The following is a 27,916-nucleotide window of genomic DNA, read 5'->3' as shown; positions in this document are numbered from 1 at the left end:
GCCACTCCGTAGAATCGAGCTCCATGTCGACGAGCTTCCATTTTTGTCCGAGCAGCAAGTAGATGTTGCGCTTAAAAGTGCATGTTGCAAGCGTCTGTTTTCAAGTGTTTCAGATGTTTCAGAGGTATGTTGCGAGTGTTTCATATGGATGTTGCAAAAGTAGATCGAGATGTTGCATATGTTGCAATGGTTGTACACGTACGTTTCATGCTTTTGTTCCCAATGTTTCATCTGTTTTTTCAGACGTGTTTTGCAAGTGTGTTTATCTGGATGTTGCATATGTTTCACACATATATTTGCAAGTTTTATCTAGATGCAGCGTATATTTTTGTAATAGTTTCAAGTATTTTTTAGGTGTTTTTGAAAATGTTTTAGATGTATGTTTCAAGTGTTTCATCTGCCTTCAGACGTATGTTGCAAGTGTTTCATCTAAATGTTTCAAAAGTAGATCAGGTATTGCATCTCTTTCCTCGCCTTCTGCTGCCTCGTCTTGATGTCTCCTCTTCCTTCTAGTGCCAGCTGGGCATCCACCGCCTCCCTCTCTTCTCGATGCTGATGACATCCGAGGCGGCACAGGTCCCACGTGCGGCACGCGAAATAGCACGGGAAAAAGACTGGAAGCGCGGGTCTCAGACACTAGCACGTTCGTTCTAATTAGCAACTAAACATAGTAGTAATTTTTATTAGCCGAGGCCCTTAGTCATCAGACGTTGCCGGGCTAGGTACGCAAACAAACAGTCGTACTAATTTTTAGGCCTCGTTTGGTTATTTAGGCACCTCCTAAAATTCATGTCACATCGAATATTTGATACATACATGGAGTATTCAATATAGACTAATTACGAAGCTAATTGCACAACGTGTAACTAATTTACGAGACGAATCTTTTAAACCTAACAGTCTATGATTTGACAACATGATGCTACAGTAAATATATGCTAATGACGGATTAATTAGACTTAAAAAATCTATCTCGCAAATTAGCCTCCATCTATGTAATTGGTTTTGTAATTAATATATATTTAATACTCTTTATTAATATCTAAACATTCGACATGAATTAAAAAAACGACTAAAAAACCAAACCGAGGCCCTTAGTCATCAGGCGTTGCCGGGCTAGGTACGCAAACAAACAGCCCTCGTAGAATAGGCATAGCTGTCCTACCTCACTTGTTATTGCCTCTACGGGCAGACTACTCACTTGGAACAATAACTCAAGGTTGAATTATTGATTCTTGAAGGCTACATGCTATTATTAAAGTATTAATTCCTGAACTATAAGGTACTATACGTGCTTCGTCACCACCCACGCGACGCAAGTTCAGGTACAACTACCGGCGTTGCCCCTAAAAAAACACTGGCATCACACTAAAGGCTTGTTTGGAACACAAAATTTTCCTTACGTAAAAAAACAAAAAAAATCACATGAACTAATTAATTCAATTTTATAGAAACAAATTTTATTTCAACCGAAAAAACACAGGAATGGGGAAAATTTCCCATGTTCCAAACGGCGCCTGCCAATGGGCTACAGGTACACCACGGCCTCCCGTGTAGCTAGCCGACAGGCCTACTCTAGGAGTGTCATCTCATACATAACAGCAAAACAACGGCAACGCTAGACATCCTTCCATTATTCCATACAGCTAGCTACTTGGATAGACGAAGACCGATGAGCCCAGCAAAAAAGAACACCGATGGGCCCAGCAAGAAGCCACACGGTAAAATATGGACTTCGCTTATTGATAATTTAACAAGAAAGGAGTACAAGTAGGAAAAGCAAAAGGAGTACAAGTAGTGACATTGTTCTCAATTCCAAGGTTCGCACACAATATCAAGCGTTTTGACTTATTAAAATCACGCTCAATCCATGACGCCCCGATAAATAGTTGCTTGCAATCTACTGCCTCAAGCTTTGCAAAATATACTGCGCATACAGATCCCTGCGATCAGATCAATAAGTATGTGTTACTGAGAGTCACAGGGCATTTTCATACTCAACAAACACCACAAAGGGAGGGGAAAATAACTAAAGAATGAACTTTTGTAACAGAGTAGCAAAAGATCAGTGTCAAGCTGAGCTTACATGGAGTACTGAATGGCCTCTCGAGCTGTGGTCGCAGGCAAGAATGCATCTACAGCAACCTCTTTGTTCTCATTTTTCTTGTCTAAAAGATATCGCTAAGGAAGCTTATACCTGTGGATATGATTGTCCCAATATACTAGAGCATGTGTAGTAAGACAACAGTAGATGAATTAAGGAGGATACAATCTTCAAAAAAGCGCTTGATCTCTTGCAGGCGGTGAGGAGACAGCTCGCTGATGTCGTTGTAGTGACGGTATTCAGGATCATCAGCACAAACTGCTATTATCTTGTCATCCTTTTCACCCTGATAACTCCCAACAGACACCCATAGTTAGAAACAAAGTAGAAGCAGGGTTGTTCTTTTCCCTCTACCTCAAATAGTGTCTAATGTGAAATACCTGGTCAATCATGGGCATAAGGCCAATTGCTCTTGCTCGGAGGAACGAACCAGGAATAACAGGCTCCTGCAGGAGATAAGTCATCGCAGGGTCATGATACTGCTCGTATGATATCAAAAAATTTGTTCACAAATAACTGCAGTTGACTCAACTATAGAGCAGCTGGTCAGTCTGAGAATGTGACTGCCAGGGAACTAATATTAGCTATCCTTGAACAGAAACAAGGACCTTGTAATCCAAAGAGTGAATACTCTACATTCTTCACAAATGCCCCTACATGACACAGACAAGTGGAAAAAGGAAGACTAACTAACCTGCATCAGGACCAACACATCCATTGGGTCATTGTCTTCACAGAGAGTCCTCGGTATGAAACCATAATTGTGAGGGTATACAACCGATGAGTACAGGACTCGATCAACCTGCCAAATTGTAGCACAATAAACAAAATACAGTATGACATCAGAAAGAATGAAAACAAATTAAACGAATGCATTTCATCAGTGCAGGACACGACTATCCTGACAAATTATGTAACACAGTAACCAAAGTAATATTATGATGGTCGATTATCAACATACATTGCACAAGTACAAGAAATACATGCTGCTTAAGCCATACTGTTATTGAGATAGAAAGCAATGATCAAGATGTAAGAAACATTGATAACAGAACATATACCTTAATCAGTCCAGTTTTCTTGTCAAGCTCATATTTAACTTTGCTTCCCTTTGTGATCTCAACAACCTGCATAATGGTGTATATAATGCAGTCACTGTATGGAGCTAACTAGATTTGTTAAACATCATAATCAAAAGAACCTCATGCACTTATTTTTGCTCAACAAGCAAATCATTGAACAGACTCATGTACCATTATATTCTAAGCGCGTCACATGTTTACAAATGCAAATATCTGCAACCAAACACTTAAATAGGTGATTTGCAAAATTAAAATTAAAGGAACATCTTGTCCTTTTCGAAGGCTAGAAATCTGACTTTGGCTCGTCAACCAAGAAAGAACCATACAAATTGCTTGTAGCTATTTATAGTGATTTTATTTACTACACATTTCTAGCTCCAATCTGAAAAGGGGTAAAAAAATAATAGAAAGATGTCGCTCCTATGTCAACACGTAAATGCCTGGTACAAAAACAATCCTGACAAGCTGTCAGATGCTCAGTAATTGATATGCATCTTGACATGAATCTATAGTCTTTACACTATTAGGGCTGGGGGAGTAAGATAGGTTTATATTTGGGCAGTCGATAGATCTACCCATCCTGTTCTCTAATCGCCTATGATGGATCAGTTAATCATGGAGTCATCTTATTATGTATCATGGTACTCATTTGGCTGGTAGAGATTGCCTTCCTGTCCATCATAATATTGTTACCACATACTGGAGGGTAGATGATCCATTGAACTCATGCAAATCAGGAAAGCACCTTGTTCCTACAGTGGTGGTTTTTGCTGTTTCAAGTTCAAATTAAATGACTGGAGACCTTTTACGCCAACAGATATAATTATACTAATCATTCAAAACTGTTGGAAAATTTGTGGGTTCAACAACCTTTCACATGAAAGAAACAATTATACTGAGTATTAAACAATAACAGCAAAATCATGAGCGGAACCCACCTTTTATTTGACAAAGTTAATTATACTAATTATTCAACACTAACAGCCAGGTCGTGAGTCAAACCCGCCTTTTACGTAACAGAATTTATTGTACTAGCTGTTCAACACTAAAGAGAAATTCATTAGGCAAGCTTGCCCTTCACGTGACAGAACTAATTATACCAACTATTTAACATTACACCAAAATCAAGCATAGAACTTGCCTTCTACATGACTGAACTAATCACACTAACTGTTCAACACTAACAACGCAATAGTGTATTTAAACTGCCTTTTACATAACAGGATTAATTATGTTCATTGTTCAACAGTGACGGCAAATACATGAGTCAAACCTGCCTTTTGCACAACAAAATTAATTACACTAGCTTCAACAATAATGGCACAATCATGCATCGACTTCTGCTTGCTGAGTGAAAAATCATTTGGTAACTACTAACTGCTTTGCTAAACTCTGTTTTAATAAATGAGAAAGACTGATGCATCCAAAGTGTTGTAATGTTGTTCCCAACAACTTCAGTCTGATTGAGATACCATACCGAGATGAGAGTGAGACTTGAGTGGTCAGAAAGCAGTACAGAATCACCACTACAGCTACATCAAAATCCCTCACCTTCCCCTCAAAGGTTCCAGAGAATCTAATTCCCCACAACTGCGAACATATATAATATAACATGTCAAATGGTTAGAAGGCAATGATGGTACTTACAACATTGAATACAGCAGGAGCACCAGGGCCTGCATAAACAAAATCATTTTAGCGTATGCCTATCTGACAAAGGAGTTAGGAGAGCAAGAAAGGATAGTTGATCCACACACCGATCTCAAGATCATGCCACGGATGAGCAGCTACGGACCTCCTGGACAGAGAAGAGAGGATCCTTTCATTGAGCTTAGGGGCCCTCTTAGGCTGCTCAGCAGAAGCAGCAGTCTTATCCTCTTCACTCATCCTCCTCTGAATAGAAAAGAACCAGAAATTAAAAGAAAAAAAATGCATCCAGCGCAATCAGCAATAGTAGTATTAGTATTTTTGTTCACTGAGAAACATAAAGCAGCAATTTTCCACTGATGTAACACATGTATCGATCAACCCCAGTAACCCCAACAAGGCTAGAACTGGTCCTAGAATCCCACCACCAGACACCAAGTGGCAGGCTAGATCCATGAGGCAACAAGAATATGCAGGGAGGCAGAAGATTTTGCCCTCGTCTCAGGCGACCAATCCCAGCCGTCCACCTGCGATCTAACGGCCTCGTTCCTTCCCTTCATCCTCCAGTGCGGCGGTCGCTCTCTTCAGCCTCCCGAGTCCCGACAGAAACACGAGTCCAGCAGCCACTTGCTCCCCAGCCCCGCCCCGCCATCCAGCACCCGTCGCCGGCGGCGGAGAGCTGCCACCGGCTCCACCCCTGCCACGGCAACCGCTCCGATCAAGCTACCCCGCCCCAGCGGGGGGCCCCGGCCGTATCCCACAGACGGCGGCCGGCGGCTGCGGCACCCCGCCAGTCCGCCCTTGCCTCCCTCCCGCCCGCCTCCCGATCTAAGATCGGCAGCCATGGATCTCACCGGAAGAAGTCCCCCTTCCTCCCTAGCAGCGATGGGGTCCCTAGCAGCGATGGGGTGGCGCAGTCGCCTGAAAGTTGGTTAGGATCAGATCCTCACCTGCGGTCGGAGACGGCGATCGGAGGCGGAGGCGGAGGCGGAGGCGGAGTGGAAAGTGGAAAGGAGCGATCGGTGGCTCTGCTCGATTCTCTCCTCTCCTTTCCACGGCCTCTGTTGGCTTTTCACATAATATAACCCCGTCTTTATTCTCTTTTTAACTTATCACCCCATCCGTTCATTTTTTTTTTCTGGTATGGTCCCGTGGGTGGTGGAGATAAACGGGGAATATCCCAAGAAGATTAAGATACGGGTGTCAGTAGTACAACTAAAAAGGACAAAGCGTGAATACTTTTTAGTGCGATATTTTAATATGCGTTCATCGTCCTGCCCGCTGCGATCCCGCACCCCCCCCCCCCCCCTCGCTACTACGACCCTCCCTTGCGTCAAAATAAGGAAAGAAACCTCGCTCCTCCCTCCTCCGCACCCAACACGCTCCGTCAATGACGTACCCGACCCGCGCTCCTTCCTTCCTTCCTTCCTTCCCCCATGGTAGATCGTGCGCTCCTCCCTCCCCCACGTGGTACGATCTCCGCGTGGGAATCGCTCGCTCCCGCCCGCGCGTGGTGGACACGGCGCCAATCACTCCCCTCCCCACGCCTGCCCTCGCGCCTTTGCTCCATCCCCGCGCTCGCCACGCCGACGCCTCCTCTCTCTCCCTACCCTCGCGTCGACGCCTCCTCTCTCTCCCTACCCTCGCGCCGCCGCACCATCATCCTCCGCGCCTGCACCGGCACCGGCATGCGCCATCGACCTCGTCGTTCGTGCCTGCGCCGTCGACCTCGTCGTCGTCCTCACTCCGTTTCGCCCATGCCGCGCATGTTCTCCCTCCCTGTCGCGAAGCCACGCCGACGCCGCAAGGCCGTGCCGAGAAGGAGAAGGCCCGCCGAGTAGGCGTGCTGCCCTCTTCCGCTGCAACGTTGTGCCGCCGCCTCGTCCATCCTAGATCCACGGCTTTTACTCATCCAAGCACACGACTGGGCGACCACACTGCTTCACCTGTCCACAGATTCATCGGAGACGAGCAACCAACAGGTATGCCTACCAACTTAGATGCTTTTGCGTTAATAACAGGAGTACATGTGTAAACCCATGTTCTTTACCTTTACTGGTCCGCCTCTCCAAAGAGAATGAAACTTTGTATAATATATTTTTTTGAGTGACTTTTTTAAATGAATGTATAGGATTTTTTGTTCTTTCACATGTCTACCATGTTCTTTATTGGGTCAATCCCCATTGTCATTTTCAAATGATCGATTCGTATGAGAATTATTTTTTTTTCAAATCATTTTAGTGTTTGTATATAAGTAAAATCTCAGTGAGCTTTTGCTAGGCGCTTAATACCTGAAGACCTGTAATTCTTATGAAGCAGGGAAACATGACCCCGCTCTTTTTACCTTTAACATTCTGAAGATCTGAGATACGAGGGAACCTTGAATGTACCTCATGTCTATTATGTGACCGTCCTCTGCTTCAACACGGAATTCATGCAAGTCTTGGAGCTTTGTTAGACCTCCAATGCTACGAATTAATTGGAGCAATTTTATCTGCATCTGCATGTAACTGTCGCTGGCTAATAAATGTGTTCATGCGTCTTGGTTACTCTTTGAATCTATAGCTTCGCAAGCCAAGAACCTGTAGATTGCACAAGGTAGTATCATTAGATTTGGGAAGTCCACATAGAGGGCAATCTCAGTGAACTTTTTGTTGATTATTTGTAGACTGAATCATCCCTTACTTACTTAAGGGCGCGTTCGGACCATGTCCAGAAGATGCCACACCGAGTCTGTGGTATGCCGAAGGTGCGGCGCAGGAAACGGCCGCCGCAACTACGGCACGATTTGGCATCCAAAATGAACTAGACAACCATGGCGAGTCTGCGGCATGCCGCAACTAGGGCAGCGAAGCAAACACATGCCACAACTGCGGCGAGGAAGGTGTGGCGCGGCGCAGCATCCTTTGGTCGCCAACCAAACGCCCCCTAAATCATCTCTTTCGTTTAGAAACTAATCCAGTTCAATTAATATGTGAATTCGTAAACTTCATATTTATCTGCTTTATGAAATCTGTCAGTTATTCAGTTGCTCCACAATCTCTCCAGTTACCTAATATGAAATGTCATTGTCATCATTACCCAGATTTCTGACTTTTGAAACTTGGGTTTCACAGTTATGATGTTTTCACTACCTCTCTTGTACCATCACAAATAGTCCATGCATATTATGAATGCGATAGATCTGATCCGTGCATGGCTTGCCATTTTGTTTTAATTGTTAACCACAGTTTAATACACCTTTGATAGGCACATCAAAGCTATCGCGTGCCATCATGGTGTTTGTTGCAGTCCTACAAATATTGGCACTCCATTTGCAGGTAAATTCTGTGACTGGTGGATAATTGGCATGATTCTTTTTTACTTTTGAGTTTCTGATATGTGCCTAATGATTTATTGGTTTTGATCTTGTTTGTATAAAAAAATACATGGAAGTCCAATGATAATAAACAACGAGACTTTGTGCAGAGTTATATTTGTGGTTTTGGCCATGGTTATTTTTTCCTATGGGTTTGTGCTGGTTACATTGTATGTTCCTTCAGGGTTTGTGTAGTGCAGGGTCTAATGGAAGTTCAGATTGGTTACTTCCCAGTTCTGGAAAAATAAAAGTTAGAAAATCTATTGGTTTATTCACTGATGCGAATTTAGATTGTTGTAGCTGGATATGAGAAGAGTTCCTAGAGATTTTTAATTCCTATGGTCGTATAGATCGGATACTTCCCAGCATTTTGGAAAATAAAAGTAAAAATCTATTGGTTTCACTGATGCGAATTTAGATTGCTGTAGTTGGATATGGGAGGAATTCCTGGAGACTTAATTCCTATGGTCGTAAAAGACGATCTTAAATGCATCATCTAGAGAACGTGGTAGAATAGAGAGCACAGTGAACATGATTATTATAGTCTAAAGTTCGTTGCTTTGATTATTATTACTCAAGGTGATGATCAGGTGCAAACAACCTGTGGTGAAGAACAAATCAAAACATTGTTTGTTTTGTCAAGGTACTACACACTACAAACTTGGATTACCTTAGTCTTTTTATTTCCATGCACGTGCAACTTAATTTGGTTTTAGGGTGAAAGTTTGCCTTATTGAGTTTTATGTAGTTTCATATAGCTGTTCAGATGTGCAGCCGGTGTGCCTCTTGTCTTGGTTCTGTACTCCACGCTCAAGATGTTGCAGATCCAAATCTAAAATATGAAGAAGGGTGGCCTTGGTATACCGGTCTGTATGAAGCAAACTGATAATTCAAAGAGAGGGTTAGTTCTGAAAGGTTGAGTAATGAATTAATCTTGTTACGGTGATATGAACTTTTATGTGTATATGCACAAATGTACAATAATATAAATGCATACCTTGATGATTGCAAACCATCAATGATAATTTTAGCCATGCACAAAATTCAATTTATAATATTGACATTCCGAATATCACGCTCGCATTATCGTTTTTTGTAACAGTATAACATGTTCATGCACAAATTATCAGGGCATCATTTGTTTCCATTGCAACGCATGAAAATGTCTTTATAGTAGAGTTTGTGAGCCTGCGACGTCGCGCTCTCTGTGACTGTTAATTTCATAAAATTTGCTTTTTGGATTAAATGCCATTTTAACATCGGTATTTAATTTCATAATATTGTTATCTTATCGTGCGATCCGTGTGTTTTTATTACAAAAGCTTTGTTGCCATGTAGCAACGTATGGGCATAATACCTAGTCTAAAGTAAAAGTCTAAATGTTCCTCCAAGTTTGACATCTATCTAGATAACACGTTAAAGCCTTGTTTAATTCATCGCCTAAAGTTTACTCTCTATCTATAGAATATTTGGACATATGCATAGAGTATTAAATATGGACTAAAAAATAACTAATTGCATAGTTTGCGACTAATTTGTGAGACGAATCTTTTTAAACCTAATTAGTCCATAATTTGACAATGTGATGCTACAGTAACACATGCGCTAATGACGGATTAATTAGGCTTGATAAATTCGTCTTGCGGATTACTGACGGATTCTATAATTTGTTTTTTTATTAGTATCCGAATACTCCATACGACACACTTACGTGACACCTAATGTGACGCTCTAAAACTTTACACCCTAGATTTAAACAAGAACGGCCTTGATGTACTTCCCAAATATTTTTGTCCGTTGAATTTACACTTCAACGAGATTTGCTTTTGTTTTCTCTACGTACGTGTGTGTTTTGTTTCAAAATTTATAGGGTGAGAGTGGACATGTAACTTATTTAAGGTCCATTTGGTGGAGCTTAGTTATGAGCCAGAGCCAAACAAAGCCGTGCTAAAAAGACCTTAGAGAAAACACATTATGATTGTTTATCATTATGTTTAACATGCAGACACCATAGCCGTGCCCCATCCAATGGGCGGCGGACTCGCCACAGGTGTCGCCTCCGCAGGGGCGCACCCAGATTGATGCATCCACGGGACTCGCCACAGGTGTCGCCTCATCTGGATCATGTGTTCATCGGGTAATATCAGACTTTTTTAGAGAAGGACAGTAAGAACCTGTTTGAGAGGAGCTTTTTTTTTGTGTGTGAACAATACAGAAGCCATAGTTGCCTTTAGACCATGAACTAGAGCCATAAAAGACGGCTCCTCAAGTGCTCCGACTCCTTCCAAAGAATACTCGAAGGAAGTCCTACCAAAGAGATTCTCACAATGTTTTGGGTTGAATGGCAGCCCTGCCCAAATCAGAACCTCTGGACCCACCTGACAAGGACACCATGCATGCATGTATCAAGCTGGTTGAACTTGAGCCGGACCATCATATCAGGAGTCCAGGAATAGGGCGGCAGGGGAACTGAGTCCAAGGATAACGCGTCTTCCACGGTTCCGGTGACGGGGCTCGCTCCAACGCACGCATAGCAATATATGGGTCCTGCTGGTCTCTAGACGAGGTGGGCTCAAACGCCATTGCAAAATGGTCCGCCCGGATCTCAGTTTCTTCCTGGGTTCACAGTCTCCATGGTCAGATGAAACTTCTTGAATTCCGGGTTATTATCTACTTCCTCTGTTGTAAAACAAACAGTCTGTTCGTTTGTTGGTTTTCGTCAGGGCTTATCAGCCAGTCAATAGTATTTTTCTCTCACAACAAACCAGCACCAGCCGGACTTACCAGGCCAGAAACCAACCAGCGAACAAACTGAAAGATAGCTTGCCATCGCTCAATGAAGAAGACACATCTATTGTGCCTTCCAAGGTAACCACTAAGGCGAAAACCTCGTAAGGGAAGCATTTCAGCCAGACAACCATTATTCAGAGTCGTTTTTTACAACACTTGGTTTGTACATAGTTCAGACCAACTCTTGCAGATGCAATCAACCACACCCGCCCAACGGTGTGTTTGTTACTAGGCAATATAGTTAGTTAAAAAGGAATTATGATATGTACAGTGTTGACCACGCAATGGTAGAAACAATTTATAACTGTTATATCTATGTAAATTATGTTTGTTACTATGCAACAGTTTACCCCTAATTATCACTTGTGTGCTATATCTTTCTGTATGTTAATACGAAGTTTAGGCCTTCCACAGGGTTGGTAGTGAAGCCTCAAAATTCTTACAGCCTGCCCTCGTCCCCACCTCTGCCGCTAAGCACGGGGTTCCCCAATTCTACCTTGCCGCCGTACCTCGCCACCGTCCCGACACACAAGTTCGTCTCCCCTCCTCGTCCGATCTCGATCTGGTTGTTGCGCGTTATGGCTTGAGTACTTGTGATTTTCACGTCAGATAACTGCTCGGGCGCCGACAACAGCCCCTTCTCTCCGACGCTCAGGCCCTTTCCTTGCTCCTTCGCCGACTATATCTCTCACCCTCTGATTTCCCCAAATTAACTAGTTGTGGTGGTTCTTCTCCACGGTTGAAGAGGAAGAGGCCCAGCACCCAACACGACCTGCTGCTATTCCTCCCTGCCAAACAACCAAGCCGCTCAGCTCAGCTGTACGGTACCCTTCCTCCATGCCAAACAACCAGGAGCTACAAGCCTACAACAGACTTTAAGGTTACTGTGCCTTCCAATGCGTAGATTGTAATAGAGTCAAATGCACCAGAAGTCTGTTAACTTGTGAGGAAGTTTCAGTTAAGTCCATCAACTTTCAAAGTAGTTTTTTAGTCAATAAACTTTATACGTCGTATCACTTAGATTCATACTTCTCCACGTTGGTTTCTCGTACTGATGTAGCACGATGTCATGGCCCTGCGGGCGTGCAGTCCGGCGGCTGCTTGCTGCTTGCCGCATGCTCCTGCTTGCTGCTAGCTCCGGCGCATGCTCCTGCTTGCTGCTCGCTGATCTCGCCGGCGTCGGCACGGTCATCGTCGTCGGGTGCTTGCTGCCTCGCTGATCTCGCCGGCGTCGGCACGGTCATCGTCGTCGGCGTCATCGATATCGTCGTCGTCACATACGAATACGATCGATATGTACGTACGTACGTCTTGAAGAAGCTTATGAGCGAGGCCAAGTGTGGCACTGGCCGCAGCTCGTCGGCGACGGCGACGAGCAGCAACAGCAAGCAGCTGCAGCGGGGCGGGTCGTCGTCGTCATCGTCGGGTGGGTCGTCGTTCAGGGCCGGCATCGTCGACGGCGGCGAGCAGCAACAACAAGCAGCAAGCAGCTGCAGTGGGGCGGCAGAGCACAGGGGCGCCGGAGCAAGCAGCAAGCAGCAAGCACGAACAACAGCAAACAGCAAGCAGCCGCCGGAGGAAGCCACCTGCACGCCCGCATTGCCACGGCATCATGCCACATCAGTACGAGAAGCCAACGTGAAGAGGTATGGATCTAAGTGATACGGCGTATAAAGTTTATAGACCTCAAAAGCCACTTTAGAAGTTGATGGACATAACCAAAACCTCCTCACAAGTTAATGGACCTCTGGTACATTTAACTCATTGTAATATAAGGAAATTTACTGAGGTTACACTTCTTTCGTTTCTCTCTTCTTCGTCTGATTACAGCATCACTACTTTGTAAATTGTATGTTCCTTTTATATTAGATTCACAAGGCTAAAAAAAATATCAATTTTTGTAAGTGACATATCAATTATGCTGAAAAGAACATCTCTTATGCAACCATTATTTGTTCACAGTTTAATGCTGACAATAAATATCAATATGCAAATCTCATAGTTCTGTTTTGCAGGTTGGGATGAAAAAGGAGATGACTATAAAATATATCATGTCCAGTTGGTCTACAACTGACACAACTCAATGCAAATCAGTCCCTCCAAGGTTTAGTCCCTTGATACATATATGCAGCGGCGGCAGCTGCAGCTTGCAGGTCGTCTTCCCCTGTTCCCAATCGTCCTGCGTCCTGTTCGTTTGGACTTGTATATCTTTAACTTATAAGTCGTATTTTTTCAGTCGACGAATAATATTTTTCTCTCATACCAAATCAGTCAACAGTACTTTTAGTCATGGCTTATCAGCCAAACAAGTCCAAACGAACAGGGCGCTAATTTCAATTGCTTAATAGTTAATACTTTTAAACCGCGTCGAACGTGGAACGATGAAACGGAATTCAACGCTAAGCTTTGCTTTGATGGAATTTTTTAGGCATTTACGACAAGATATTTTTCTTTCTCTGACCCTGCTACAAGATACATTCGTAATCTTCCAGCATGCTCGGGGACTACGTGTGATTGTACTGTTTTTTTCAGCTAAAGACTACTACTTTAGACCCTGGCACCATGAGACTACCTCGCCTAGTGCCAGACTCGGGAACTAAGTGGGCACACTTCACCTTACGGTGATTGTGCTTATTTCTTTGGCTTAGATTTCTTCAAAGAGGTTAAGTTCTTCCGCGATAACTAAGTCAAGGACGCCACGCGACTAATTTCGACGTCTGGAACCTAAGCGGGCACACTTGGTTCAAGATGGAGATTTCAAAAAAAAAATCACTCGAGCTCCTTACATCCTTCCGACAAACATAGGCTTCGCATAAGTCTGAACTCAGCTCCCGGTTGAACACCTCGAACGCTCGCTCCAACAGCTCGAATGCTTGACCGATTGCTCGGACATCTTCTTCAACAGCTCGGCTCCTAGCCAGACAGGTCGAAAGCCTGTCCGTGACAATTAGCGGCGTGTTGGTCAGCTCGGACAAGCTCAGGGCGATGTGGCTCAGAGGATGCAAGATGCTCGGGGACTAGCTGTGGGGGTATGACCCCCGATACCTATAGGGTTGTACATGGGCCGAGCTGCTAGGGGAGGCCCAGCCCATGAGATCGCGCATCGGCCGCGCCACTGCTGGAGGCCTAGCTTACAAGACGACGCTGTGCGAAGCACGGCGCAGGTCGGCGTGCCTCGCAAGACTACGTGAAGATCCTCGATGATCTAGGAAATCTGCTCGGATATGCTAGATCACGTAATATTTGTAACTTCCTATCTTGTAAATCGATCGGGAGAAACAACCGACCTATAACCCTACCCTCGGGCTATATAAGACGGGTAGAGACCCCCTCGTTTTCATCTGATCACACGTAATACAACCCACCGAAAGACAAAGAACGTAGGGGTATTACGTCAAATCGGTGGCCTGAATCTGCCTAATCGATGTCTCTTGCGTTCTTTGTCACCGTCCAAATTCTTCACGTGCACCTCCATCGATTCACTGCTAACATAAATCTATCCCTCGGTAGCCTGTCGACTAGATTTAATCACGCTTCCACTATCGTGAAGGGACCAAGATCCTGAGCTGAGATGTTGTTACCATCAATGCCATTCGTCTCATCCCCGATGGCCCGATGGGGATTGATGGCGATGAGCTGAGCTGGTGCGTGCTGTCAAAAGCCCAAAACCAACCTCGCCCCCCTAGTCCACCCCCTCCTCACTTCCACCCGCGCTGCCTGCCTGCGTCTGCATTGTCCACGCCCGTCCATCCTCTTCCTCCCGCGCCGTGCATCTGTCGCTCGCAGCAATTACCAAACCAAAGCGAGCGAGCCATGGATCTGCACTACGGCGCCCGGGTCGGGGAGGCCATGGCGGTGGGCGAGGCGGCCTACATCGCCACCGCGAGCGCCGGCGCCGGCACCGGACCCGCCACCGGGTCCGCCGGCGCCGTGGTGGACGTGGTGACCCGCGAGTCGGCGGCGCAGGCGCTGGGCACGGTGTTGCAGCTGCACTTCGACAAGACGGTGGAGAAGAAGCGCGCCGCCGACGCGCAGAAGCAGGAGCTGTGGCGCCTCTTCCTCGCCTTCTTCCTCCTCCTGTCCCTCGTCCTCTCGGGCGTCGCGTCCTCCCCGCCCGCGCGCCTCCAGTGCCGCCACCTCTGGGCGCCCGCGGGCCTGCTCTCGCTCGCGCACCTCGCCTTCTACGCCGCCGTCGCGCACCACCTCCGCTGCCTCAACGGATTCCGCTACCAGCGCCGGTGCCACAAGCTCACGCTCGCGCTCGCCGCCGACAGGCTCAGGATGCTCAAGTCCGCGGCGGAGGTCGTGCCGGCGGCAGACGTCGAGGTGCCGTACCAGGAGCCGCCCGAGGCGTACCTCGCCAAGTTCAGGCGGAGCTGGGCCATCCACTTCGCCTTCCTCATCACCACATTCGCCTTCTCCGTCGCCGCCTCCGTCGCAATCCTCTGCTTCTAGCCTTGTAGCCTTCTGCTGGCTACTTCTAGCTGTTCTATCTATCTAGGAGGGAGATCCTAGATCGATCTATCTCTCTGCCTCCATGCATAATGCATCTGAGTAGAGTAGAGTGTCAGATGACATTTCAGTTTCAGAGGAGATTACCTACCATTCCATTATTTCTTTAATTAGTACTCCTAGTGTGTAGCAGGACAGGATCTGCAGGGTAGCTATGAAATGAAATGAAAGAGAGGTTACCACCTCCACCTAGATGGCTAGATAAGATAATCCTCTCCTAATTGTGTGTCAGACTCAGAATGATGCTTTCGCTTGGCCCCTGCTATGCTATCAGAGTTATCAGTCAATGTGCAAGTTCGAGGCATCTCTCTTCTCTCTTCTTTCCTTCCTCAATTTTTTTCTTGGGCATTCTTTCCAGAGTTCCAAATAGATTTGTTTCGATTTGATTTGCTGCGACTGTAAATAAACCGTACTTTTTAGCTTCTTTTCAGCGGAGGGGCGAGTACTTTTGACTAAAGCTGCAAGACGGCGGCCACACCGGCCAGCCTCGCTTTATCCCGGCCAAATCATCACAGTACCCTGTACCCACAACATGGAACGGCACATCACCTCTCAGATGGAGAGCATCAACAAGTTTCAGAAAAAAAAATGCAGGACAGAACAACAGCAGAAAAATAATAACAATACCACACCACAAGTCCACAGCTAACAAAACCCATATGCAGGAGGCCTCACATGTTTGTTTCTTAGTATTTTATTTATTTCACTTTTATGAATCAAAATGAAGGAATCAAATGTTACATTTGACATTAGTGTACAAGTTAGTACAACAACACTGGCTCCCATCCTTTCGACGTCGGAGCTTGGCCCTTGGCTATGTAGCTATCTATCTCAAACGAAATGGAAAGTGAAACAAAACAACAGCCGCAATCACCAGTGCCTTCCTTGTTCAGGTGTTCATCCCTTGAGCCTTTCAAAACTGATACACCAAAACAAGTTAACATCCTCCAGTGATAGAAAGATGCAATCATCGTCCGTGCGTAAGACAGCAACGACACTAAGCAGCCTTGAGGAAACTGCAGAGTGAATTATACGCATTCACGCACAGCTTAAACTTCTCCTCAGTCATGGCCTGCGCACGCAAGCAAAACATGTGGTATGCCCTTGTTATCATCTGTGCTTTTTTGTATTTATTTGCGAATGGACAACAAACACGCATAATGACTGCATCAGTTTCTGCTATTAACTTTCAGGAACTGAATTTGGTTGAATACACACCTGTGATGACCCTGGGTGCCTGTCAGGGTGCCACCGCAGAGCAGATGCCCGGAAACTGCATGCCAAAGGGGTAATTCAGGTGAGTCCTAGAGTGGGGGTACAACTTATGCATACATACCAAAAAAAAAAACATGATAACAGTAAGACAAACAGCAATTTCAGGAAATGACAACTTACGCAGTTTTTACATCTTCTAGAGTCAGTGGACCACATGGTGGTAATCCAAGGATGACCCTGTGCGCATGTGAACCAGCGCTGGTTGTTTCCCTGCTCTCATTTCCCTCGCTTTCTTCATCTTCGCTGTCACTTGGAACTCTCTGCCTGCGTGACTCACCACCACTCCATCTAAATCTGAAGGATTTGTCCCCGAAGTGAAAACCCTCCCACGATATGTGAGACCAAGTAAAACCATGATGTGCACTGAAGATGGCTTCAAAGATGTCATCAGGGTGCACATAATGGTCCTCATGGAAGAAGTTCCAGAACCTTTCCTTGTCCTTTTTACCTGCAAAAGGCAACTGCTCGTCTAAGTGCCATTTTTCATGATCCGCTGCCTAACATGAAGTGGTTCACATGGACAAAGGTGCAAAATCCATGGTAATTTGTACATACTCAATAAATCATGGAAGCTCAACAGGTTTTTGCTAGTAAACAGCACCATAAGACGCATGAACTATCAGTGATGCAGAAGTGTTAGGCAGTATATGATCACACCAACACCGTTTCCATGCCATGTCACTAGATCATATACCAGTCTGAACATAGGAGCAGAGTGAAGGATGTAGGAGCCACCAGAGTAACATATGCATGACTCATGAATGTGCTACATACTGTACTACAGAATAATCCAGAAATGCGACATGGTTTGGATGGAACCATTACGCTCCCCCGCTCCTGCTCCGCCCCCGCCCCCGCACGCCGCTCCCCAGCCCAGATCCACCGCCACCGGCCGCGGTCCCCAGTCGTCGAGCGCTACAGCGCGTTCCCCACCCCGCGGCCGTCCTTCTCATCCCACTCGCCCAGCTAGCAGTGCCCCACAGCCACAGATCGAGCCCGTCTCCCGCCGCCTGAAGCCCCGTACGTCGCCTCCTCGTCGCCCAATCCCCAGATCAGTCGCCGTGGGGCCAGAAATCCGGCTCCGCGCGTCCGCTGCTGCGCCTCCCCGTCGCCCAGTCCCCAAATCAGTCGCCGTGGGCCCGGAAATCCGGCGCCGCGCGCCCACTGCTGCGCCCGGCGCGTCGGACAAGATAGGAAGCACGTCTGGTAAGCGTGTGAAGTTCGCCTCCCCCCTCTACAACCATTATGTGAGGTGTTACTACTCCAACGGCACTTCGTCCACGAAATCTTGCCTCAGATCCGCAGCAGTGAAGCATGCCTCTGCTGCTCCTTCCGCTGAGCATTCAACTCACCCCCTCCAGGCTGCAGCGCCCTGCATTGATGGTGGTTTTCCTTCCCGAGGGGGTGGCTCAGGGCGGTCACCGGGGCGAGCCAGCCGATGGGGCGCATTCACGCGCGCAGCTCGCGTCAGAAGATGAAGATGGTTGGTCCATGGTGCGCCCGAGGCGCTGGTGGCGTGTGAGTTCAAAGGCACGATGCATTCAACTCCCTCAACCACCAAGGTCAAATCGGCACTTTACCACCACAGCGATGAACTTCTGAGGCGCATGAGAGGTAAATGCTTCAGATGTCTCTCCCCTGGCCACGCTACGGCGGACTGCAGGGACCCGGTGCGGTGCTTCTCTTGTGGCCGCTGGGGGCATAAAAGCAGAGTGTGCAAGGGCAGAGCTTCATCCTCCCGGCAACAAGCTCCCCTGCCCACGGCTGCTCCTCCGCCATTCGACGACAGCAACTTCGCCCCTCTGGGAAGGACCGCGATGGCCAGGCCCGGGGACCCTTCTGTCCGCTCTCTGGACATCTGTGATGTGGCCTTCTCCATTGATGACATGGACCACGAGCTCGACCGCCTCTCCATGCATGGCATGGTGGCCTGGCTGGGGGGGAACCGTCCGGTGGTGGAGCCTAAGGTCATCAAGAGGGCCATCTGCCACCAGTTTCCGGTTTGCCCGGAGGATGTCACCATCGTCAAGCACTTCCCCAAGGACTTCTTCATCGACTTCAAGCACCGTCACCACCGTGACGAGGCTGTGGCCCAGGGGACCTTCCCCTATCGCAACCTCAACATCCACACAAGGCCGTGGCAGCTGGTCACGCACGGCGACATCTACGACCTCAAGTACCGCGTTCGTCTGTGCCTGGAGGGCATCCCACTTCACGCCTGGAACGAGAGCATCGCCAAGAGGGCAGTCGCCAGAGCTTGCGACCTTGACTACGTCGAGAAGGCTTCGCTGGACCGAGAGGACACCAGGGCACTCTGTGTCTGGGCATGGACGCACAACCCGTCCGACATTCCAAAGGTAACCTGGTTAACCTTGTCATGCAGGAAAGCAGAGTTTCACAGTACACAAGCTGCTCGCGGCCGTCGGGGCCTCACCTTCAGGGTGCTCGTGCACCTTGACCTGGTGGAGGACCCACCAGGAAGGGATGGACGGGCTGCTGCTCCCCGTGAATACACGTGGCACTACGGTGTCGTTGATGGGGAGAGGACGCCGCGTGACCGCCACGACCCTACACCTGCTGATGTCCGCAATAGCTGTCGCGACGACGATGACGACCGTCGCGGGCGCCGTGAACGTCAGGGCGACAACTGGTACTCACGCCTCACCCGCAGCCTCTCGCGTGCGCCCAAGGGCCGGGAGCGGGAGCATTCGGAGTCCAGGCACGATGGTCGTAGGCACCGGAGCCCCGAACACGGAGGTCGTCGACGCCCTCTGGACAACGTCGCTGCTGGCCATGGCGCCCGCCTCTCTGCCCCAAGCAACAATGCAGGCGACAACAGGACTCGACAGCAGCTCACCAAGCCCGCTAACCCCGGCCGCCCGGTGGATGTCCATCGCTGAACCAGGGGTCGGAGCAGGGAGCGGACGTCCCACCGCAGGCCCCACAAGCACGCGCGATCGGAGCCGAGGCCCACAAAGGCGCGCTCAAAGTCCCCATCGCCAGGCCTGCGCTGCAAGTCGCCTGACTTCGGTGGTGGCAACGGCGACAACCATCACCCATCGCCGAACCCTCCCAAGGTGCGTGCTAACCAAAGTCCAATGGATGATCAGGCAATGACTCCACCACCCACAACCTCTCCAACCAGGAAGCCGGACGCCCAACCTGACGGCGCGTCACCAAAAAACTTTGCATCAGATCCGCTGACGGCCGCTGCACCTATCTCATGCTCGTCTGACTTGCAGGTTCTGGTTCTCCCCGACAGCGACCACGACATCGCGACACAGCAGCGCTCAACCCTTGTTGTAGAACGCCGCTTCCGCCTGGGATGTGTCTACTCCAGGCGGCCAACTGCTCCCCCCCCACACCATCTGCAGGCGCAACCAGCAGGTGGCGCACAGGTCGTGCGGTTCCGCCCTAGAATCGTCTACTCCAGACGTTGCGCCCGCGGCCCGGCCACCACCTGCTCGAGCCATCAACGCATGGCAAACGAACTCCAGCGGGAACGTCCGGAGCAAGCCACCGCAGCACTGGAGGTAAACGATGCTGTCGACAACATGCCTGCCGCTGCACTGGAGGTGTCAGAATTTCTAGAGGAGATCTCACACCCTTTGCCCCAACCCATCTTGCAGGTTCCATCGCGCCGAGCCAGCCCGCCACAACGATGCAAGAGGGCTGTGGTTTCGGCACGCAGAAGCGTGCGCATTGCTGCCATGAACTGGCCCAGAGGCGATACTCAAGCGAAGGCTAGACAAGTGCTCATGAAAAGGCTCGGCATCCTCGACGAGGAAGGACTCAGTCACGACGATATGTTGCTGCGCTACTTCATCCTATTCAAGGGACAACTCACCGACGCCGTCGTGAAGGCTCTGACGGCATTGTGCGGCCTCGACGCAGCAGCTGCACTGTCCACTCCGTAGGTTTAGATAGCTGCTGATTGCGAAGGGTAACTCAATGTATTAATGGTAGAAAACAATCACCACTCCAGGAGTTTCTCGTCTAGAGTCGACCTCCGGTTTGTGAGCTTCCAGTCATGTTGCTTGGGTACGGCGACAGCCAGAGGCCTACAGTCGCCACCCCATCAGACTGGAAGTCTACTCCACCTAGCAGTTCGTTGTAGCAGCAGCCCTGTATGCAAGAAACTCTTGCACTGTATCACTGCGCCGACAGCCACTGGCATTCAGATTAATTGGCGTCTACAATTTCCTGCTTTCATGAGCATGTGTCTTAGTGTGATTAACGTTGTTCTTCCTGCCAAAACAACAGCCCCAGATGGCTTGCCTCTTGCCTCCATCTATAGATTATGCTTAAACAGGGGACCCTTGCTTTTTTTATGGCACAGCTGAATTGCCAAATACTTAACTGGGGCATGAATGACGGCGCCCGGCAAGACTCGGTGAGCGAGTTAGTGAGAAGCACTGGTGCCACCATTGTATGTCTACAAGAAACAAAGATGCAAGTTATGGATCATAATGTGGTGCGCCGCACAGTAGGAGCCAAATTTGTTAAGTCTTATGTTGTGCTCCCGGCGGAACAGACTTGAGGAGGCATTCTCCTAGCTGTGAATGAAGACTTCTTCGACCTCTCCGACATTGAACTTACCACGAACGCTATAACCGCGAAAATCAACATGAGGGCGGATGGAATAAAGTGGCAAATTACAGTTGTATACGGACCGCAAGGAGATGCAGCCAAACTACAATTCCTCCAAGAATGGAAGAACATTCCTCCGCCGGAACACAATAGATGGCTCATCCTGGGAGATTTCAATCTCATTTACCAAGAAGAAGACAAGAACAACTCCAATCTAAACCGGCGCCTCATGGGGGCATTTAGGGCGACGATTGATCATTTGCGGCTCAAAGAAATCAAGCTAAATGGACGCCGCTTCACTTGGAGCAATCAACAGGACAACCTGACGCTCACCAGAATTGATAGACTACTATGTACCCCAGGGTGGGAATTGATCTTCCCCGCGTGCTTCTTGCACTCCCTTCCATCGCTCATGTCGGACCATACCCCGCTGCTACTGCAGGGAGAGCTTCACCACCATAAGAACAAGTCCTTCCGCTTTGAAAATTTCTGGACTAAGATGGAAGGCTTCCGAGATCTTGTCCAAAACATTTGGAATAGGGCGGTCGCCTCTGCTCTTCCTATGAAACGCTTGCATATCAAAATGGCGCGCGTGGCAAAAGGAATCAAGCGTTGGAAAAAAGAAAAAATTGGGGACATGAAGCTGCAGCTAGCCATAGTGAAGGAGGTATTATTACAGTTAGAAGCAGCCCAAGAGCATAGGTTGCTCACTGACATGGAGCTGGACCTATGTCGGCGCCTCAAAGCCCGTAGCATGGGGCTCGCAGCCATTGAAAAATCAAGAATCAGACAGAGATCGAGGCTCACATACATCCGTTGTGGAGATGCTAACACCAAATTTTTCCACATTAGAGCCAGTGCACGTCGGATAAAGAATTACATACATTGTCTGCATACAGATGGGGGGATTGCGGTTGCTCATGAAGAAAAAGAAAAGGTGATAGGAGATTATTTTAAAAATCACATTGGCTCTGCAGTTCCGAGAACTACGACAATCAATTGGCAATCCCTTGGCTACACTCAACATGATCTATCCGACTTGGAGGTGCCTTTCTCCCATGATGAGGTAAAAAATACTATAAATTCCATGCCTTCCGACAAAGCGTCAGGCCCGGATGGTTTCACGGGTGCTTTCTTCAAAGCTTGTTGGGAAATCATTAAAGAGGATGTTATGGCAGCCTTGAACAGCCTATTCACATTGAATGCACAGGTTTTTGAATGGCTAAACTCGGCATGCATCATCCTTCTACCCAAAAAAACCGATGCAACGAGAGTTACCGATTTTAGACCCATCAGCCTCGTCCATATCTTTGCAAAGATCTTCTCCAAATTGTTAGCTAACAGACTTGCCCCTCGACTGAACTCCCTCGTCTCCAACTGCCAGATCACATTTATAAAAAAGAGAAGCATCCATGATAATTTTCTTTACGTCCAGGGAGCAGTACAAAGGCTACACAGGCTGAAGATACCGGCTTTGTTCATGAAATTAGACATCCACAAAGCTTTTAACACGGTAAATTGGGGGTACTTGATAGAGATTCTGCAGGCTCTGGGCTTTGGACCACGCTGGCGTGAATGGATCTTTATTCTGCTCCATACGTCCACCTAGACAACCTTGCTTAATGGGCGGCAAGGAGCCACTTTTAGCCATGCCAGAGGCGTCCGGCAGGGAGATCCGCTTTCACCCATGCTCTTCATTTTAGCTATAGACCCTCTTCAACGATTGCTTGACCAAGCAACCCAACATGGGATACTCACCCCCTTACCCATCACGGCGGCAAAATAGAGAACCTCTATGTATGCAGACGATGCGGCTATTTTCATCAATCCAATAAAAGATGATGTAGAAGCCGTCAAAATCATCCTCCAGGCTTTTGGCACATTCTCGGGACTCCATATTAATCTAGAAAAGAGCTCAGTGCATCCAATCAGTTGTGGAAGTGTCAACCTAGACCAAGTCCTATCACCCTTCACCGGTAGTAGATGTGACTTCCCATGCAAATATTTGGGGCTACAACTCCACATTAGATCACTGCAAAAGATCCATGTGCAACCTCTCATTGAGCGTATTGGACAAAGGTTACCCAAATGAAAAGGAAGATGGCTAAACAAAGCGGGGCGCCTCACTCTAGTAACGTCAGTCCTCTCCTCCATGCCAACCTACCACCTCACAGTGTTTCCCTTGGCGGCATGGGCTAAGAAAAAGATCGACAAAATCAGGAGATCTTTCTTGTGGAAGGGGGAGGAGAATGCCAATGGTGGACACTGCCTGGTTAACTGGCCAACAGTTACCGGACCGAAAGACCTAGATGGTTTAGGTGTACCTGACCTTGATAGATTTGGGAGAGCCATCCGGTTGCGCTGGCTTTAGCAAAAATGGGTGGACGGCTCCAAGCCTTGGAGCGGCTCAGAGCTTCCATGTACTGATGTTGATCGTCTCCTCTTCAACTCCTCAATCATTGTAACTTTGGGAGATGGTGCAAAGACTAAGTTTTGGCACCATAATTGGCTTGAAGGACAAGCTCCAAGGTACCTAGCCCTGAATTTGTTTCGCCTTGTTTCAAGGAGAAACCGAACAGTGCAACAAGAGCTCCGGAACAAAAATTGGATGCGCTCGCTAGGAAGGAAAATCACCTCGGCTGTCCACATAGAGGAGTTCGTGTCCATTTGGATACGAATTCAGGATGTGCACCTACAACAGGGCGTTCAGGACTCCATCATCTGGCAATGTACCTAGGATGGGATTTACTCCACCCGCTCAGCTTACAGAATTCAGTTCAAAGGCTCGCTCGTCCACTTCCGTACTGAACTCATTTGGAAAGCACAGGTGGAGAACAGATGCAAGATCTTCGCCTGGATTTTAGTGCAAGATAAAATTCTTACGGCGCAAAACCTACAAAAGAGAGGATGGCCACACCATCGGCACTGCGTGCTGTGCAACGGTCCCTTAGAAACAACCCTCCACCTATGCCTATGTTGCCCTTTTGCTAAGGCGGTTTGGGATCAAATTCTCTATTGGAAAAACTTCAATCAGCCGCAACAGCAACCCCAGGCACACCCCATCCATATCAGGGCATGGTGGGAAGAGGCGGCAAGGAAAGTGCCAAAAACTGAACGTAGACGACTTAACGGGGTAGTAATCTACACCTTTTGGAATATTTTAAAAGAGAGAAATAGGAGAATTTTCGACAACAAGATAGAAACGGTGCCGCAAGTAGCCGCAAGGATAAAGGAAGACATAGAGCAAAGGAAGAGAGCATTCGCTTATGTTTAGCTGTTGTTCCCCCGCTGGGGGGGGGGGGGGTGTTCCCCTACTTTACCTGCTTCGGGGGGCTTGAAACCCTCATCTGGAGTGTCCTTACTTGTACATAAACTATCTTTCCCTATCTTAATTGAAATGCAGAGCTCCTGCCATTGCGTTCAAAAAATAATAATAATCCAGAAATGCTAAAAGACCACACGAGTAGCTCCAAGGCAACAAAGCATCAAATGCAAAACAATCATAGGCTTTGTTTCAGTTTAGAGAAACCTACTCTTTCTGTGATTGCGTACACCTTGCCGAGACTTCGATGACCAATGAGTTTGAGGCCCTTTCCTAAACGTTTTGAACCTCGGAATTGCATGTGAGTTAGCAAAGCTACCTGTGCTTCCATCCTGGAGGGAACACATCATAGGTACATAACAGATTTTAGAAGTTAAAACTGATGATGATCTACTTCATTTGCTAAGCTATATAGATACACACACACATCGCTCCCTTAATAAGCTCATGGAAGAGTGAAAAAAAAGTTGATTTATCCCTGAAAATGAAGGACTACAACAGTCCAAATGACAAAAGTGAAGTAGAAAGTTCAGCTGTAAATGAGGTGATGGCTTTCCATAGAGAAGATAATCTTTTAGGGCCTTCTTTCCTTCTGCTCGTTTTTGCCGAAGCCGAACCACATACCTCTCATAATTCTGTGGACATGTTACTGGTCAGAAAAATCTCCTTACCATGCCGAATAACATCACAAAAATAGGAGCTGTTTGTATACATTAGCAACATTTAAGACTAACACCAACGTGGTTCGTGTACATGTAACTGGAAATCTGGCATAAGACACATATGTAAGCTGGTTCAGCATTCGTCAGTTACTATATACTATGGCCTGTAAGATTATTACACCTATCGTTCCGTTCTAGTCTAATGTACGAAAAATGTCTATGCCAAAGAACCCTAAAACAAATGCCAATTATGCACCACTAAAACTGTCAAGATAAATGCTCCAGTTCCGCTCACTTTTGTTTTGCAAGATGAGATTGTGGTGAAAAAACAGAGAGGAATTTTCCCTTTGTAGGAACTAGAGGCACAAGAACCTCCTGCTTCCCATACACATAAAAACTGGTTTTCATGTTTTCATACATACATCAGTTGGAACAGGAAAGGACTACGATACTAAACTTCTCCACCTACAGAGCATCAAAGCATGTGAAATTAAATTAATTGATATCCCACAAATATTCCAGATAACCATAGATATAACTAGATGCTCCAGTTATTATATGTAAAGCATGGAAGAAACCTAAGGCAAAAGGTCTAGCTGATATAATAGTACATTATAGTCCTGTTACTCAAAGTCCACTGTCCTTTAGTAATTGAGCGTCACTCCTGTAAATGCTAGTAATTTTCTTGCACAAGGCATTAAGTTAAAGTGCTATATTTTGGTTCAACTGTTGTAAGATAAGGGATCGCATAGGGTTCAAAGCTGATATATCTTAACAGAGGGAGGAGTCAAAACATACCCTGGATGCCTACCGTGCTCCTTTTTCGCTCTGCAAAATGTTTTGGCAGCAGGAAATCTGTCAGCATGTAAATTATATGCGTAGAACTGCCCAGGAAAAAAAGGAGATTTTTTTTTACATAGCTACTAATGATATGCCTACCCCTACCAATGACTAATAGAGAGAAGTGTCTGATGAGATAATATCTCATGGTATGAAAGGAGTGTCAAATCAATCATCATGTATTAAGTTATTTCACATTTCAGTGTCTGATGAGTGGCACCGCTGAATGAAATTATGGTGTAACAAATTGAATGTGTGATCATCGTAAGATGAAGGCAGATATTTAAAGAGTGGAGATTCATGGTTGACCCGTAGTAGAAGCCATTGGCCATAAGGAATCATGACCGCTGGCACTCGGTGATTTGGAATTTGGCCACTCAAGATGCTGAACTATTGTAATTTTGATGCATCCTGTGCTGATGCTTGGTTTGGAAATCCAAAACTACTTTGTCTGGTGGAATAAGCATACGCGAGCAACAGTTTTGAGCACATTAGGCACATGATCAGTGAAAAAACACCCAAATTATAGCAACGAATAGCATTGCTCTATGGAATCTTTATCTTTCACTTAATTATAATAAATTAATTAATGTGAGATGAGGATCGTGGAGCAAAGAGAGAATGGCGAGAAGCGAGGGAGGGAAGGACGGACCTTGTGGCAGTCCCATTTGTTCCTCCACTTGGCGAAGGAGGCGGGCGTGCTGTGGAAGGACGAGGAGGCGCCGGCGAGGCGCGTGGGGTCGCGGAGGTGGTTCCCCAGCATCGGCAGGGTCTTCATCGTCCATGGGGAGGCGGCGGCGGCCTGCATATCGTGCCCGCGTCTGTAGTTTGCTTTGCCGGTTCCCCTCCTTGGCCTGGCCGCACGCAGAAGCAACCGGAGGCGAGGAGAGGAATAGGATCTCTTCTCTAATAAAGGTGGTGACTTTCTCCTGTCGCCGCCATCGCCATCGCCAGGGATAGTGCGTATTGCCGGCCGCCGCCGGAAGGAATGGAATGGAACTTTTAGGCAGCGCGCATCGCGGGAGTCCGCATCTTTTCCCCTGGCGCGCTTTCTCCGCTACTATCTATGAATCTCGTCCCTCGCTCTCGCCGGTCGCCGCCGCTCTCGGTTCTCCCTCCCTTTGTTTCTTGTCTGGTGCGGTGCGGTAGGCTGGCGCACGGGGAGGGAGGGGAATCTCCGCAACCGACGACGATCAGCCAGCCGGAGCCGGAGCCGGGATGGTTTGGATTCGGTTAGGCCTGTATTCGATCGAGTAGGCCCAGATTCGTGGAGGACCAAGGCCCAGATCAAATGTAGAAACTCCATTCTTCGGCCGAATTTGTCTCTGTCTTTGATTTGTTGTTTTTTCAGCCCATGCTAGGTTCCCTGCCGCGCACTCTGCCCTTCCACAGCCTTTCGCCGCAACATGTGCTGGATGTATAATTTGGCCATGCAGCCCGCGGCCCGCCGGCCCGGCCCGTGGCCCGTTGTTTTGGCCCGGCCCGGACCTGGGCCGCCGGCCTGGCCCGTGGCACGGCACGGTGCATGATGCGGCCCGGTGGCGGCCCGGTCGGAGAAACGGCCCACGAAGGCAGACCGCCGGCCCACCCCACGCACCCGGCACCCCGCACCCCTCTCCCCTCGTCGTATATAAGTCGTCCGGCCGCGGCGCATCCCCCTCCCAAACCCTAACCTAATCCTCTTCGGCTCTTCCTCTCCCCCGCCGCGGCTCTCTCAGTCTCTCGCTCTCGGCC

General features: G+C 47.7%; 2 protein-coding genes and 1 pseudogene across 2 annotated transcripts; 1 reads left to right on the top strand and 2 right to left on the bottom strand.

Annotated features, from left to right (window-relative positions):
- Window positions 1–1,717: 1,717 nt before the first annotated feature.
- Window positions 1,718–5,940, bottom strand: LOC136494174 (soluble inorganic pyrophosphatase). The gene is made up of 9 exons (XM_066490332.1): window positions 5,784–5,940; window positions 4,944–5,079; window positions 4,834–4,862; window positions 3,166–3,231; window positions 2,799–2,906; window positions 2,485–2,550; window positions 2,270–2,390; window positions 2,087–2,168; window positions 1,718–1,943 (listed from the first exon to the last, which is right to left on the bottom strand). The coding sequence occupies exons 2-9, from the start codon at window positions 5,071–5,073 to the stop codon at window positions 1,901–1,903; spliced, it is 645 nt and encodes a 214-aa protein (XP_066346429.1). The 5' UTR covers window positions 5,074–5,079; window positions 5,784–5,940; the 3' UTR covers window positions 1,718–1,900.
- Window positions 5,941–14,625: 8,685 nt separating this feature from the next.
- LOC136494722 (uncharacterized) lies at window positions 14,626–15,781 on the top strand. The gene has a single exon (XM_066490906.1). It carries the CDS (start codon window positions 14,795–14,797, stop codon window positions 15,434–15,436), a length of 642 nt encoding a protein of 213 aa, XP_066347003.1. The 5' UTR covers window positions 14,626–14,794; the 3' UTR covers window positions 15,437–15,781.
- A 281-nt stretch (window positions 15,782–16,062) lies between these two features.
- On the bottom strand, window positions 16,063–26,990 carry LOC136494207 (uncharacterized; annotated as a pseudogene).
- Between the last annotated feature and the right edge of the window lie 926 nt (window positions 26,991–27,916).

This window comes from Miscanthus floridulus, chromosome 11 (assembly GCF_019320115.1).
Source record: "Miscanthus floridulus cultivar M001 chromosome 11, ASM1932011v1, whole genome shotgun sequence".
Lineage (NCBI taxonomy): Eukaryota > Viridiplantae > Streptophyta > Magnoliopsida > Poales > Poaceae > Miscanthus > Miscanthus floridulus.
Note: the sequence above shows the minus strand (reverse complement) of the source record. Positions and strands in the feature narration are given on the sequence as shown.